Genomic DNA, 16029 nt, shown 5'->3' with positions numbered 1-16029 from the left:
GCTGCCTCCACCGCCACACTGTGGCTCCACACTCTGGTTTTGGCCCCGTGACTGCCCAAATGAGTGAAGTGTGCGGTGATTCTAAGATCGACGGCACTCATCTGCATGTCATACTGACTGACAGTATTATTTCTCTTCCCCAGCAGACTCCAAGGGCATTTAAATTAAAGGTACAGTGTTCTGCACTAATATTAAGTCTCTCTGAAGCCTAGAAACACCCTTTTTTAAGTTAAATTCACAGCGAATTTATTCGACTCGAATCGAATATTGTCCACGAATTCGCCGAATCAGTCGAATCGAATTTTTCATTTCTTCGCTCATCTCTACTGCTGATCTACTGGGATTTCCACACACAACCATATTCTAGGGTTTACAGAGAATGGTCCAAAAAAGATTGTAACTGGTTGACAGATCCATTTTGATATGACATTGCCAAGTTCAATTATTATATGTTTAGTGCAGGAACTTGTAGGAACCTGAGTTTGGTTAAAAAAAAACTATTTATAGCAGCGAATCAATTGAAGGACGATTACTTCTTGGTCAGAGTAGGTCTCTATCCCTTTATATATTGACTAGGATTGTCTATTCTAAGGCAATTTTCTGAATTACAAAAAACTCAGTGGCAGTTGTGTGGAGGAAAATGTCTTGTTGATGTCAGAGGTCAGAGGAGAATGGGCAGACTGGATCCAGATGATAGAAAGGCAACAGTAACTCCAGTAACCACTCGTTACAACCAAGGTATGCAGAATACCATCTCTGAACGCACAACACATCGAACCTTGAAGCAGATGGGCTACAGCAGCAGAAGACCACACCGGGTGCCACTCCTGTCAGCTAAGAACAGGAAACGGAGGCTACAATTCACACAGGCTCACCAAAGGTGGACAATGGAAGATTGGAAGACCATTGCCTGGTCTGATGAGTCTTGATTTCAGCTGCAACATTCGGATGGTAGGGTCAGAATTGGACAAACAACATGAAAGCATGGATCCATCCTGCCTTGTATCAACGGTTCAGGCTGGTGGTGTCATGGTGTGTTGGATCCATCCTGCCTTGTATCAATGGTTCAGGCTGGTGGTGTCATGGTGTGTTGGATCCATCCTGCCTTGTATCAATGGTTCAGGCTGGTGGTGTCATGGTGGGGTGGATCCATCCTGCCTTGTATCAATGGTTCAGGCTGGTGGTAGTGGTGTCATGGTGTGTTGCATCCATCCTGCCTTGTATCAATGGTTCAGGCTGGTGGTGGGGTCATGGTGTGGTGGATCCATCCTGCCTTGTATCAATGGTTCAGGCTGGTGGTGGTGGTGGTGTCATGGTGTGTTGGATCCATCCTGCCTTGTATCAATGGTTCAGGCTGGTGGTGTCATGGTGTGGTGGATCCCTCCTGCCTTGTAGCAATGGTTCCGGCTGGTGGTGGTGGTGTCATGGTGTGGTGGATCCATCCTGCCTTGTATCAATGGTTCAGGCTGGTGGTGTCATGGTGTGGTGGATCCCTCCTGCCTTGTAGCAATGGTTCCGGCTGGTGGTGGTGGTGTCATGGTGTGGTGGATCCATCCTGCCTTGTATCAACGGTTCAGTCTGGTGGAGGTGGTGTCATGGTGTGGTGGATCCATCCTGCCTTGTATCAACGTTTCATGGATGTGCAGCCGACAAACCTGCAGCAACTGCGTGATGCTATCATGTCAATATGGAACAAAACATCTGAGGAACGTTTCCAACACCTTGTTGAATCTATTCCATGAAGAATGAAGGCCGTTCTGAAGGCAAAAGGGGGTCCAACCCGATACTAGCAAGATGGACCTAATAAAGTGGCCGGTGAGTGTATATAATGCAGTCTGTCAATGGTTTGGGAGAATTCCAACTATGGCCACTAGATGGTGCTAAGGATCATTGGTAATCAGCTCCATCTACTGGCCATCTGACGGTAGTTTCCCAAACCACTCTCTAATAACATCCGAGGCAAATAGAACATTTGATTTTGCCTCATTCATAGAGAAAAAAATGTACCAGCATTTTTTCTAGACGAATATCTATACAATCTTTTTTCCTATAAATACACCCCAACGATAGACCACATTATCATTTTTAATTCTGCCCATATGTCCACTTTAAAAAAAAGTCCATTATACACAGCATAAAAATTTAGCACATATCATTGCTGATTCTTGCCTGCTTTTATGCTACACATGCTAAAGCAGGCTATTGCAGTAACTTCCTGTGTGGGCGGGGCTACCTTCTATAATCACATGATCTGTCACAGAAACCTGAAATCCCCAGCACCCCTGCAGACATATGGCAAGAATATCAGCAAAAATAAAAGGCTCAAGGCAGTAAAAAAAAAAAAAAAGGCCAGTGCTGGGGATGCCTGAAACTTTATCTCAGGTTCTGTGCTAATTTATGGGAAAAAAAAGTGAATCATTTTTACAAATAAATTCGATTTCTGGGAATATTTTGCCCCCAGTGCTGTTGACCTGGTTGCATGGAATTTTTTTTTTTTTTTAAAATAGGTACGCATTTCGGGGGCACTCTATCCATCAGGGCTGGAATAAAAATTAAAAAATAAAATAATAGAAGTAACACATAAAAATGGTGATAAAGCAGCATTGCCTAATCTGTGGTATTACTAGTAGGAATTCTGCTTTATCACAAATGAAAAACAAATAAAAAAAACAAACAAAAAACTAAAACAAAATGAAAAATCCCAAAGTCTTTATTGTTCAAGTGGTCACAACAAGCAGGGCAACGCGTTTCACGGGGCCACACAATCCCCCTTCATCAGGACCAGAGGAAAAGTTTATAATAATACAGGAAACGGTGATAAAGCAGAATTACTACTACCCAGGGGCGGACTGACCATTTGGGAGCTCAAGCACTGCCCGAGGGCCCGGGGTCAGTAGGGGGCCCCATGACATGCCCCTGGTACCTTTCATAGGCTTTTTTGAGTGTGGTTTGAGTGTGGGCAAGGACACAGGGGCCCCATGATCCCCTATTGCCTGGGGGCCCCATGAGTTGTCAGTCCGCCCCTGCTACTAGCGATACTAAAAGAATAGACATGCGTGGTTCTTCTTGTTCCTTTTCGAAAATTAGGACACGATTTTCGTTATCCAAAGATTCAAATGTATCCAAATTTCCAAATTGCAATAGTATGTAATTTAAAGAGTAAAATAGAATAGAAATGAAAGGAATATAATAGAATAGAAAAGAATAGAAAGCAATACAATAGGAAAGAAAATAATAAAAAAAAAAAAAAAAAGAATAGAATAGGATTAATATAGCTGTCTTCGAAAATAGTATCTAATTTAAACAAATACGAAATGACAAAATGACATTTTGTCAGAAATAACACATTTTCCGAATTCCGATCAAATCCAAAACAAATTTAAAAATGAATCGAATATGAAAACAAATTCAAAATGTAAACATTTTGCTGACTATTGCTGATTTCCTTCAAAGACTGTGTGTATTAGAATATAACCATCTTCTGAAATTCAACTTTCATAAAGAATAGAATAAAACAGAATAGAAAATATAAAGGAATAGAATAGAATAGAAAATAAAGCAATAAAATAGAATGGAAAAGAATAACATAGAATAAAAAAAAAATAGAACAGATTACAATAGAATACAATAGAAAGAATATAGCCACCCTCCAAAATTTGAATTTTCGAAAAGAATAGAATAAAACAGAATAGGAAAGAGTAAAATAGAATAGAAATGAATAGAATATAAAAGAATAGAATAGAAAGCAATACAATAGGAAAGAATAAAATTAAATAAAAAAAAGAATAGAATATAGCTGTCTTCGAAAATTCAAATTTAGAATAGAAAAGAATACAATAGTAAGAATATGGTCATCTTCCAAAATTCAGATTTTGAATAGAATAGAACCAGATATTCCTCACAATGAATTAAAAAAAGATTTCCAGGCCCCTCTATCCAAGTTATAGACTCAACTCCCAGGTTCAGATATTGAATAGAATAGAACCAGATATTCTTCACAATGAAAAAAATTGATTTCCAGGCCCCTCTATCCAAGTCAAAAACTCAATTCCCAGGTTCATAGAATGTTTCCCCACAAGGAAGGACCACCAGCCCGTGAATGCAAATATACATCACCCAATAAAAGATGCTGGCATGGCATCCCCAGTGACCAAGGCCATGATGGCAGACAGTAAAGGACCAATGGCAGAAGTCGCAGCCTTTGCTATTTGGGACGCTGTACCAGCATGTTGCGTTTTTAACCAGGATAGAAGCAGAGGGGCCTGAAAATCGATCTTTATTGACCCCTTCTTTCTCCTTCTCACCACTAAGACATGAGTGGCAGGCTGCCTCCTTGCTGGGCTGTATTCCCTCCTATGGCGTACTGATATCCGCATGGGCAATCATGGGGTTTTTTTTTGCCTTCCTCTGGATCAATTTTTTTTTTTTTTTATGGTTGAACTGGATGGACTTTTGTCTTTTTTTCAGCCAGACTAACTATGTAACTATGTAGGTGCTGGATCTATTTTTCCTGTTGTTTGCCATCTATTAAACATTTCCAGAGTGCCCTACGGCATTTCATGCAGTATTCCAAAAGTCTCCTGAGGATGCCAGTGATTGGTGAAACGCGTTGAGCTAAGTTACTGCATATGTACTATAGTCGTTTGGACCCTTTGCGTTGATTTTTTTTTGTTGTTTTTAAATATATACACATTTCAATCTAATTTTGGATCTTTTTATAATATTGCCTTGAAAATCCCATTATTTCCCACTTTTCTCCAGCCCTGATGAAGGCTTGTGTAGCACTCTGAAACGCGTCACCCTGCTTGTTGTTACTTGTTGAATAATAAAGACTCCTAAGGATTTTTCTTTGGTGATCAACTAGAATTACTACTAGCAATACTAAAAAGTAGGCCATGCTGCTTTATCACCATTTTTATGTGTTAATTTAAAGTTTTTTTCCAGCCCTGATGAAGTCTTGTGTAGAAACTCTGAAACGCGTTGCCCTGCTTGTTGTTACTTGTATAATAAATGGTGCTTTATCACAATTTTTGTGTGTGTTAACCACTTCATGTCCGGACACTTTCACCCCCCTTCCTGTTCGGGCCAATTTTCAGCTGTCGTACTTTGAATGACAATTGCGCGGTCATGCGACACTGTACCCGTATGAATTTTTTCACATTTTTTTGAGACAGATAAAAATTTATTTTTATTTTGGTGGTATTTATTCACCACTGGGATTTTTATTTTTTATTTGCTATATAAATGAAAAAGTCCAAACATTTTGAAGAAAAGTGTTTTTCTTATAAAATTTTGCTAATAAATAATCTTTCTTTATAAATCTTGGCCAAAATTTATTCAGTTATCTTTTTAGTGAAAAAAAAATAATAACCCAAATTATAATTTTTCTTAAATGTTTTTTAAAATTTTTACTTTATTTTTTTATATTAATATTTATGTTTTTTTTTTTTTTTTAACATACTGTCACCCTAGCAGTACAATGTCACCATGGTGACACTGTACCACCTGTGGGGGGTGATGAAGATTTTTTTTTTTTTTTATACTGATTGCTTTTACACCCATAAAGACTGTAACATCAATAATTTCTCCTTCTCTCTGGCTGCATTCTTGCAGCCATTGAGAAATACTGTGAGAGCTGTGACTGGTCACAGCTTGTCACATGGTACAAGTCTGTTGTGAATAGCCCTGTACCATGTGATCTCTGTGATCATTCACAGATTTCACACATAGTAAGCATCTTGCTTACACCTATTCATGTGATCACTGATTGGCCAATCAGTGATCACATGATCGGGACCTCACACACAGGTCCTCTGGACACAGCGGGCACCGAATCGTGGTGCCGTGCGCTCCAAGGGAGCGCGCACAATCCAAAATGGTGGGCACCATTTATGAACGCCAACCCGCCCCTGCACTGCCACCGTCTGGCCATTTATATACAGTGGCCGGACGGAAAGTGGCTAATTTAATCTATTTCTCCAGCCCTGATGAAGACTTGTGTAGCACTCAAACGCGTTGACCTACTTGTTGTTACTTGTTGAATAATAAAGACTTTGGACGACTAAGAATTTTTCATTTGTGATCAAATAGAATTACTACAAGCAATACTAAAAAAATAGGCCATGCTGCTTTACCACCATTTTTATGTGTGTTCATTTAAACTTTTTCTCCAGCCCTGATGAAGTCTTGTGTAGAAACTCTGAAATGCGTCGCCCTGCTTGTTACTTGAATAATAAAGACTTCGGACTCCTAAGGATTTTTCATTTGGGATCAAGTAGAATTACTACTAGCAATACTGAAAAAATAGGCCATGCTGCGTTTTTACAATTTTTATGTGTTCATTTAAAGTTTTTCTCCAGCCCCGATGAAGGTTTGTGTAGAAACTCTGAAACGCATTGCCCTGCTTGTTACTACGCCTAAGGAGTTTTCTTTTGTGGTCAAGCAGAATTACTAATAGCAATACTAAAAAAATATGCTGCTTTATCACCATTTTTCTGTGTTAATTTAAACTTTTTCTCCAGCCCTGATGAAGTCTAGTGTAGAAACTCTGAAACGCGTTGCCCTGCTTGTTACTTGAATAATAAAGACTTCGGACGACTAAGGATTTTTCATTTGTGATCAAATAGAATTACTACTAGCAATACTTAAAAAATAGGCAATGCTGCGTTATCACCATTTTTATGTGTTCATTTAAACTTTTTCTCCAGCCCTGATGAAGGCTTGTGTAGAAACCCTGATGAAGTCTTGTGTAGAAACTCTGAAACGCGTTGCCCTGCTTGTTACTTGAATAATAAAAAGACTTCGGACGACTAAGGATTTTTCCTTTGTGATCAAATAGAATTACTACTAGCAATACTAAAAAAATAGGCCATGCTGCTTTACCACCATTTTTATGTGTGTTCATTTAGACTTTTCCTCCAGCCCTGATGAAGGCGGAGTGTGCGGCGTTCTGAAACGCGTTGCTCCACCTGTTGTAACCAGTCGAACAATAAAGACTTTGGACTCCTAAGGATTTTCTTTGATCTATTATACTTCTGTACGATATCCTTTGTAATCTATTTCTACACTTTGTATCCTCCCACCAGGAGACGGATAGGTGCATTTAGGGGGCGGAGCAGTAAAATACAGCCACTGTGCAGCACTACTAAGCACATAGATATAAAATGCAGTTTTGGCCACACCCCCTCCAGATGTATACAATGACAATGTACAACAAAGTAACACGATTTATAAAACACTGACACAGACTGATACAATTATATACATTTCGCTGATCACACCAAAAAAAAAACAAACAAAAATGATAGACTCAAATTGATTGGCTGATACAACTGCAGGGAAATACAGAACTCAGAGCAGAATTAATCATTTGTATCAGCTTAGAGGTTGCTGGCAGACTCATGGAATCCAAAAGTGCGAGATATTCCCACCAGAATCCCCGGTTCTGCCCATGGCACGTCTAAGTGATGGTGTCACCCTCCCTGGATGGATTCTCCCTATGGAAGATGACTCCTAGGACAAGGGAATCCGCTTTACGATCGCTGTAAAGTGTATCCCCTTGTCATGGGAGTCATCCCTCCTTGTGGGAGGGGTACAGGCAGAAAAGTTTGGACCGGATCTCTCGACACAAGATACTTGATACATGAACCCAACCGAGACCAGAACATCCCGTCTGCATGGAGTTGGTCTGTAACTCAATGTCAATGTTACTAAGACTACGGCTATGCAAATATTAGAATACAATTTGTACTGTATATACACGGCGAGATATTGTACATTTGGCGTCCAATAGACTGCGTCACCCAAAGCCTACAACTACATTTTTGGTGGATGGTAGAGCATGATACCGCCATGGCGATCGATTCTACCTTTAGGGACTCTTTTGGTGAGATCTCTGCGCTGAGTTCCCGGGTCTGTACACCCGCTGTGCCCATTATGAGGGGTTCCCACCATCCCTGTGCTGAGTTCCCGGGTCTGTATATTTGCTGTGCCCATTATGAGGGGTTCCCACCATCCCTGTGCTGAGTTCCCGGGTCTGTATATTTGCTGTGCCCATTATGAGGGGTTCCCACCATCCATGTGCTGAGTTCTCGGGTCTGTACACCTGCTGTGCCCATTATGAGGGGTTCCCACCATTCCTGTGCTAAGTTCCCGGGTCTGTACACCCGCTGTGCCCATTATGAGGGGTTCCCACCATCCCTGTGTTTAGTTCTCGGGTCTGTACACCCGCTGTGCCCATTATGTGGGGCTCCCACCATCCCCGTGTTGAATTCCCAGGTCTGCCCACCTGATGTACCCATTATGAGGGACCCGCACCATCCTTGTGTTGAATTCCCAGGTCTGCCCACCTGATGTACCCATTATGAGGGGCTCCCTCCATCCCTGTGTTGAATTCCCAGGTCTGCCCACCTGATGTACCCATTATGAGGGGTTCTCACCATCCCCGTGTTGAATTCCCAGGTCTGCCCACCTGATGTACCCATTATGAGGGGCTCCCTCCATCCCTGTGTTGAATTCCCAGGTCTGCCCACCTGATGTACCCATTATGAGGGGTTCTCACCATCCTTGTGTTGAATTCCCATGTCTACCCACCTGATGTACCCATTTGAAGGGTTCCCACCATCCCTGTGTTTGGTTCCCAGGTCTGCCCACCTAATGTACCCATTAAGAGGGACCCACACCATCCCTGTGTTGAATTCCCAGGTCTGCCCACCTGATGTACCCATTATGAGGGGCTCCCACCATCCCAATGTTGAATTCCCAGGTCTGCCCACCTGATGAACCCATTATCAGGGGCTCCCACCAACTTTGTTTTTAGTTCCCAGGTCTGCCCACCTACTGTGCTCATTATGAGGGGTTCCATTATCCCTGCACTGAGTTCCCGGGTCTGTACACCCTCATTTCCCCATTGTGAGGGGTTCCCACCATCCCTGCACTGAGTTCCCGGGTCTGTACACCCTCATTTCCCCATTACGAAGGGTTTCCACCAACTCTGCTGGATTTTTATACTTCATGGAGAATGTAACCAGAGGATCTGGAACACAAAGTCGGGTGAGAACACCTAGAACTCCCAGCTGGACCAGAGCAAAGCCAGGACCGATGGCAGAGAGATCTCACTGGTGGAGTTTCCAAGGCAAATAAGAAGCCAATGGCTAACAGCTCGTTAGGAACCACCGAAATGTATCGATTTTGGGTGACCTGAAAAATAAAAAAAAATATCGTAACATACTATATACTCCTATATACAGAATATGGAGTCTGAAGATAAAAGACGCTTCATATATTTGTAATCTCACATCTGAATACTAATCAGCCGGCAGAACAAGAACTGGATGCAGAAGGTTTTCCTCCATCGCAGGAGAAGATCGGTAAGTTCCCACACAGAAAGAATCAATATGAAATGATTAGGCTGGAAGCAGCCGGTATGATTGGCAGTCAGTGGTTGACAGTCTCCAATGGACCCGTGTACAGGGGCGGACTGACAACTCATGGGGCCCCCGGGAAATAGGGGATCATGGGGCCCTTGTGTTCTTGCCCAAACTCAAAGCACACCCAAAAAAGCCTATAAAAAGGTACCAGGGGCATTTAATGGGGCCCCCTACTGCCCCCGGGCCCTTGGGCAGTGCCGGAGTGCTCGAATGGTCAGTCAGCCCCTGCCTGTGTAAGACCAATATATGGGCCCTACTGTGCAACTGCTGGCAAAAACCACTCATTCAAGGTGTATGGATTGACAGGCAGAAAGAAGGGACCCATGTCCAAGTCTAAATACCAAACGGAGGGGTCCCAGCACCCATCTGACTCAAATCTAGTATACATGGACCAGTGGCATCCCTAGGGGGGTGCGGGTCCCACCAGGTGACACCAACACAGGGAGTGCAGGAGCAGGATGCCAGCAGAGCTTCTTGGCTCTGTGAAGGTCCTGGCCAGTTATTGGGGTGATCCTGGATTCCCGGCACAGTGATGGCTGCCCCCGGAGTAGTGCTAAAATGAGTATCCGGACCCGTGAAGATATCCGGTGCGGCAACACGTGGGGTCACCCCACCAGAGAGGAAGGAGCGGTGCCGGTGTAGCGGTAAAATGACTATCCCGGACCCATGAACATATCCGGTGCGGTAACACATGGGGTCACCCCACCAGAGAGGAAGGAGCGGTGCCGGTGTAGCAGTAAAATGAGTATCCCGGACCCGTGAAGATACCCGGTGCGGTAACACGTGGGGTCACCCCACCAGAGAGGAAGGAGCGGTGCCGGTGTAGCAGTAAAATGAGTATCCCGGACCCGTGAAGATATCCGGTGCGATAACACGTGGGGTCACCCCACCAGAGAGGAAGGAGCGCTGCCGGTGTAGCAGTAAAATGAGTATCCCGTGAAGAGATGTATCTCCTGAAGCAACTGCGCATGTACCGGTTTCAGGCCGAAGAAGCCGATCTGCGACCTCCGACTTTAGCACAGAGCTGCCACAGTTAACCCCTTACAGGCTGCAAACCGCTGAAGCTGATCCTGCGGATCACTATGGGTTGCAAGCAGGGGTGGACTGACCATTTGGAAACTCGGGCACTGCCCGAGGGCCCGGGGTCAGTAAGGGGCCCCATGAGATGCCCCTGGTACCTTTTTCATAGGCTTTTTTGAGTTTGGGCAAGGACAGAGGGACCACATGATCCCCTATTGCCCGGGGGCCCCATGAGTTGTCAGTCCGCCCCTGGTTGCAAGATCAGTTAACCCCGTATAGGTTCAAGTCGGAGATCGGCTTCTTTGGCCTGAAACCGGCACATGCGCAGTTGCTTCAGGGGCTACACATCTTCACGGGATACTCATTTTACGGCTACACCGGCACCGCTCCTTCTTCTCTGGAGGGGTGACCCCAGAGGGATCACCAACCCTAGGGACGCCACTGACATGGACCCCTAAATCCCAGGAGGCCACAAATGGCATGTGCACCCTGTTAGAAGTCATGCACCTTGCTCCCTCTGCATGTGCTGAGACACCTTTAAGTGGTAACGATGGACAATGGTGGAAAAGGGATGGACAACCACAAAACGCTTCCAAAAACTGACAATCCAGCCAATTTATCTGCAGGCTGCAAACCACTGAAGCTGATCCCGCGGGTCACTATGGCTTGCAAGATCAGTTAACCCGTATAGGTTCAAGTCGGAGATCGGCTTCTTCGGCCTGAAACCGACACATGCAAAGTTGCTTCAGGGGATACACATCTTCACGGGATACCCATTTTACCGCTCCTTCTTCTCTGGAGGGGTGACCCCACAAGGGTCACCAACCCTAGGGACGCCTCTGACATGGACCCCCTAAATAGCAGGAGGCCAAAAATGGCATGTGCACCCTGTTAGCAGTCATGCGCCTTGTTCCCTCTGCATGTGCTGAGACACCTTTAAGTGGTAACGATGGACAATGGTGGAAGAGGGATGGACAACCACAAAATGGTTCCAAAAACCGACAATCCAGCCAATTTATCTTTAAAGTGACACTTCTGATCTCTCCCTCCTGCACAGTTCTTGTTAAAGAGACCCAGTCCCAATGCCTTAAACTCACTACAGCAGTGAGAAGTGCCAAAAATGAACTCAACGAGCCCCCGCTTTATGTTCTAAAAAAAAGTTCCTCTCTGTCCAATTTTAGCCATCATTGCACTGCTGCAGAAATTGGCACTTCCAAGTGTAGGATCATTCAGACTCCCTGCTTATCTCCAGTCCTAGTTCTCTACATCATTCGAACTGCGCTGCTGCGGTCCTGGAAATGAGAGACAAGATGGTGGCACCCAACAGCAAGTGGACAACATTGGGTGGACCATGTATGGAGCCATTGGGTGGACCATATATGGAGCCATTGGGTGGACCATTTATGGAGCCATTGGGTGGACCATTTATGGAGCCATTGGGTGGACCATGTATGGAGCCATTGGGTGGACCATGTATGGAGCCATTGGGTGGACCATGTATGGAGCCATTGGGTGGACCATGTATGGAGCCATTGGGTGGACCATGTATGGAGCCATTGGGTGGACCATGTATGGAGCCATTGGGTGGACCATGAATGTAGCCACCTTTCCAAAGCAGCACACATCTACAAGTATGATGGGCTGATCGAGAGTAAACAGAGGAAGTGCTGGGGGCAGGGTCACTTTAAATTGCTGCTTTCACATTGGTTAAAGGCTTTGCTCTGTAGAGAACGCAATCCTAGATTAATGCCCAGGTAACTGACATACAGCTTGTTAACTGAGTTCCCTTGTTAACCTATAGCTTAACCAGCTGACTAGTACAGCTTGTCTCCGTACTGGAGCCCCGAAAATGCTAGAGCCGGTAAAAGGCAAGAAAAGTGCAAACAGTGAAATTTGGGGATATTTATAGATCGCTATTTATAGATCGCTGTGGGTTGATTATGTAGTTGTTGTTTTTTTTATTCTAAATATATGATTCTAATTCTTCTTATTTTTTTTTTTACTTTATCCTGCGTCAGTTTTCTAAGTGTCCCTCGTGTCTAGAGATTATGGGGTTATCAATGACTAAAGTGGATTTCCAGGAAGAACAGAGGAAATCCAACTGCAGCTATTTTCGGGACGGAAATCGGCAATGGTAAAATTTCACCCATAGCAACATCTACTGGTCAAATTTGGTATAGCAACCTGACTTGAAAATACGGTATCTCTAAAGCTGGTGCTAGATGCTGTGATAGATGATTGCTTGGTTCTCCCATCAACACCGAAACACGGAATCCCTCCCAGGGAGCTATTGTCCTGGTGAGGGGAAGGGGGGGTTGGTTGCCATTGCCAGGAGAACACAGTGATTACTGCTAATGGCAATAATAGCAACTAGCAATAATTGCAAGTAAAACTCTGACAGTCTGGTTGTACAACAATTAAATTGGGTACAGCCAGACTGCCCCATAGATGCTTCGAATCTTGGCCAGTCACAGCTGATCAGACAGGGATTCCAACCATCTATGGTTGGCTTTAGGCCATCTATGGTTGGCTTTAGGTGTTCTCGAAGATTGGATATGGCAGTGAATTGCTGTCCCTGTTGCCATTGCCAGGACAACACAGTGATTACTGCTAACGGCTATAGTAGCCACTAACAATTGCAAGTAAAACCCCGACAGTCTGGTTGTACAACAATTAAATTGGGTACAGCCAGCCTGCCCCATAGATGGTTCAAATCTTGGCCAGTCACAGCTGATCCGGCCAGGATTCGAACCATCTATGGTCGGCTTGTTGATGGGGGAATCCCTCCCAGGGAGCTATTGTCTTGGCAAGGGGAAGGGGGTGTTGGTTGCCATTGCCAGGAGAACACAGTGATTACTGCTAATGGCTATAGTAGCCACTAACAACTGCAAGCAAAACTCCAACAGTCAGGTTGTACAACAATTAAATTGGGTACAGCCAGCCTGCCCATAGATGGTTCAAATCTTGGCAAGTCGTAGCTGATCCGGCCGGGATTCCAACCATCTATGGTCGGCTTTAGGCAAATTCTAGTATTTTGCAGTTGGATTTCAGTCCTCTGAGCACTTGGAGACAACAGAATAACTGTTATCTCTGAGTTTTCAGGAGGCAAAGACCATGGTACTACACAGAGAAGCACAGTTCCCAAGTTCTTCTTGAAGCATCTAATGAAAACCTGAAGGACCTTCTTACTTTCTTAATATTTCAAGCTTCCCTCCTTTCTTCCATTGGTTTAGCAAGCCATTAGAACTAGGAGAGATACATTTTTACTGTGACAGGACATAGAGGAGGGCAGCCAATGAGGGTCACCTTGGTTTTCCCTATATGTTTTGGATATGGCAGTGAATTGCTTTCCCTGAAATGTGACATCACAAGGATCTCAAACCTTCTCCAAAATGCCCCCTGTAAACCAGCTTATCATTATACCAAAACAAGAATTTCCAGCGAGCCTCAACATCCTCATTGAATACGGATATCCCCTTTAATGCCATAATTAGTTCTAGTGTGAACACTGGACCTATAGGAGCCAGTAGTGCCAACAGGGTTCAGCTGTTCAGAAATATTCATTGGGGACCATGGCTTTTGGTGGCTCAAAACAATGTCAGGTGGTACTATGTAAAGGTTCCCTAGATTCGCCATGGACCATAGTAATGATTGGCTGCTTACACTGCCCTCTCAGTTCATTTACACCATCCCTCCAAGGCAAACACTTTGACATCCAGATTATTGAAAGAACTTGGCACTGTGCACAGGTTCTGGATGCACTTTATGAACAGACCAGAACCAGAATTCGATCTGGGGTGGTAAGGATGTCCAGGGCTGGGCTCATGGGGTGAGCAGAAGAGGTGGCCACCTTGGATGCTTGAGCAGGGCCCAAAAAGGGCATGTCCTGCAACCTATGTAGTTCACAGCTCCAGGGGGAAGGGGTGGACTTTGGCCTTTCACCTTGGGTGCTAAAGGACCATGTCCCAGGACTGAGGGTGGCTTTGATACTACAATGGATTGGAAACACTACGTAATTCCATGAAGCAGGACAGGCACTGCCCCCCGACTCCCTGGTGAAGCCAACTCTGGTCTAGACTTCACATCCAATTTAGATCTATAAATCCTTTGGTATATAATGGACTGGGCTCAACTCTACTGGTACGGCATCCAAGTGGATCAAAAGGACATTGTACTGATGGGCTCCACAAGACCGGTAGTTCTCCCATCTTCCAGCCACATATATCGTCTCTGTAATATAAGCAAAACAGCTGCATGACTGCAGAACACCATGAGGAAAAGTCGATGTGGTAGCAGCATTGATCGGTGAGTTGAACTACAGTCGACAGCCGGCAACGGGACCGGACAGCCCCGTCAGCTCAAGGATGGAAAAAAAATGTATGCAGAATTCAGAAGCCAGTCAGCGCTAGAGACGCTTCCTTAAGAGTCTTGGAACGCAAGCTTTCATCGACAATAAAAGTTTCCAAAGAGTTAGTCACATTATCTGCCTGGCTCCTGAGGTCTCCTAGTGTTTAGTCTGCCAGGTCTTTGCATTACGGTTCTCTGACATTTTTTCGGAGTGTTTATTGTTCCTTTTTTTTTTTTTTTTCCTATCGTTATCCTAGTGAGCTGCCGAAAAGGTGAGTGACCTGTCAGTTGGACCTTCCAGGAGAGAAAGCATCCTGCGGATCCGGCGGAAGGTGCTTGTCTGCCCCCCGGTGGATGGTGATTAAACAGCAGCGCTTCCATCACAGCCAAGTTGAACTCGTCTCTCTATTGTCCATGATAAGAGAGTCATGTTATTCCGCAAATGCATTTTTCTCTTCCTTCCTAGGAAAATGTTTTCTTTGTCAGATCTGGATTTCGTTTTTCTTTGTGTAGCTACAAAATCTGTGTTTCTGAGGAAAGAGGAGAGAGTTAAACAATGATGTGCAACGTAGAGGTTTCATTGGCAGATAGGCAGAATAGGTACATGGTGATGATGTCACAGTAAACCTTTACTAACAAAAAAATTAACCACTTCCCGTCCGGCCCATGTATATAAACGGCCGGACGGTGGCAGTGCAGGGTCAGGTGGCGGTTTATAAACGGCCTCCCTTCCCCCTGCTTGTGCGTGCTCTCTGGGAGCGCGCAGCACCACGATCCTGTGCCCGCTGTGTCCTCCAGACACAGTGGAACAACGATCGTCGTACGGGACCTCGAGGTCCCGATCATGCCAGGATGGACTTATTGCACAGGTGGCCACCTATCACGGGGCCACGCTTGGAGTCACTGAGCTCCTGAGAGCGACCCATTCTTTCACCAATGTTTGTAGAAGCAGTCTGCATGCCTAGGGGCTTGATTGTATACACCTGTGTCCATGGAGGGGATTGGAACACCTGAATCACATGATTGGAGGGGATTGGAACACCTGAATCACATGATAGGGAGGGGATTGGAACACCTGAATCACATGATAGGGAGGGGATTGGAACACCTGAATCACATGATAGGGAGGGGATTGGAACACCTGAATCACATGATAGGGAGGGGATTGGAACACCTGTGTCCAGTGGTGTATTTAGGTTTTGTGCTGCCTTAGGCAACAAAAAGATTGTCTGCC

At 44.7% G+C, this 16029-nt stretch overlaps 1 protein-coding gene across 1 annotated transcript in view; it reads right to left on the bottom strand.

The window, feature by feature from the left end:
• Window positions 1-7208: 7208 nt before the first annotated feature.
• The window catches only part of IL11RA (interleukin 11 receptor subunit alpha), a 111570-nt gene continuing 102749 nt past the window's right edge, over window positions 7209-16029 (bottom strand). Inside the window, exon 12 of the mRNA XM_089662968.1 lies at window positions 7209-15325. Coding sequence (XP_089519094.1) covers window positions 15309-15325 — 17 coding nt within the window. The 3' untranslated portion in view covers window positions 7209-15308. The remainder of the gene's footprint in view (window positions 15326-16029) is intronic.

The sequence above is a fragment of the Staurois parvus genome, unplaced genomic scaffold (assembly GCF_062004578.1).
Source record: "Staurois parvus isolate SC_StPar_1 unplaced genomic scaffold, SC_StPar_1.0 ptg001593l, whole genome shotgun sequence".
Classification (NCBI taxonomy): Eukaryota; Metazoa; Chordata; class Amphibia; order Anura; family Ranidae; genus Staurois; species Staurois parvus.
The sequence above is the reverse complement of the archived record's forward strand: the minus strand, read 5'-3'. Positions and strand labels throughout refer to the sequence as shown.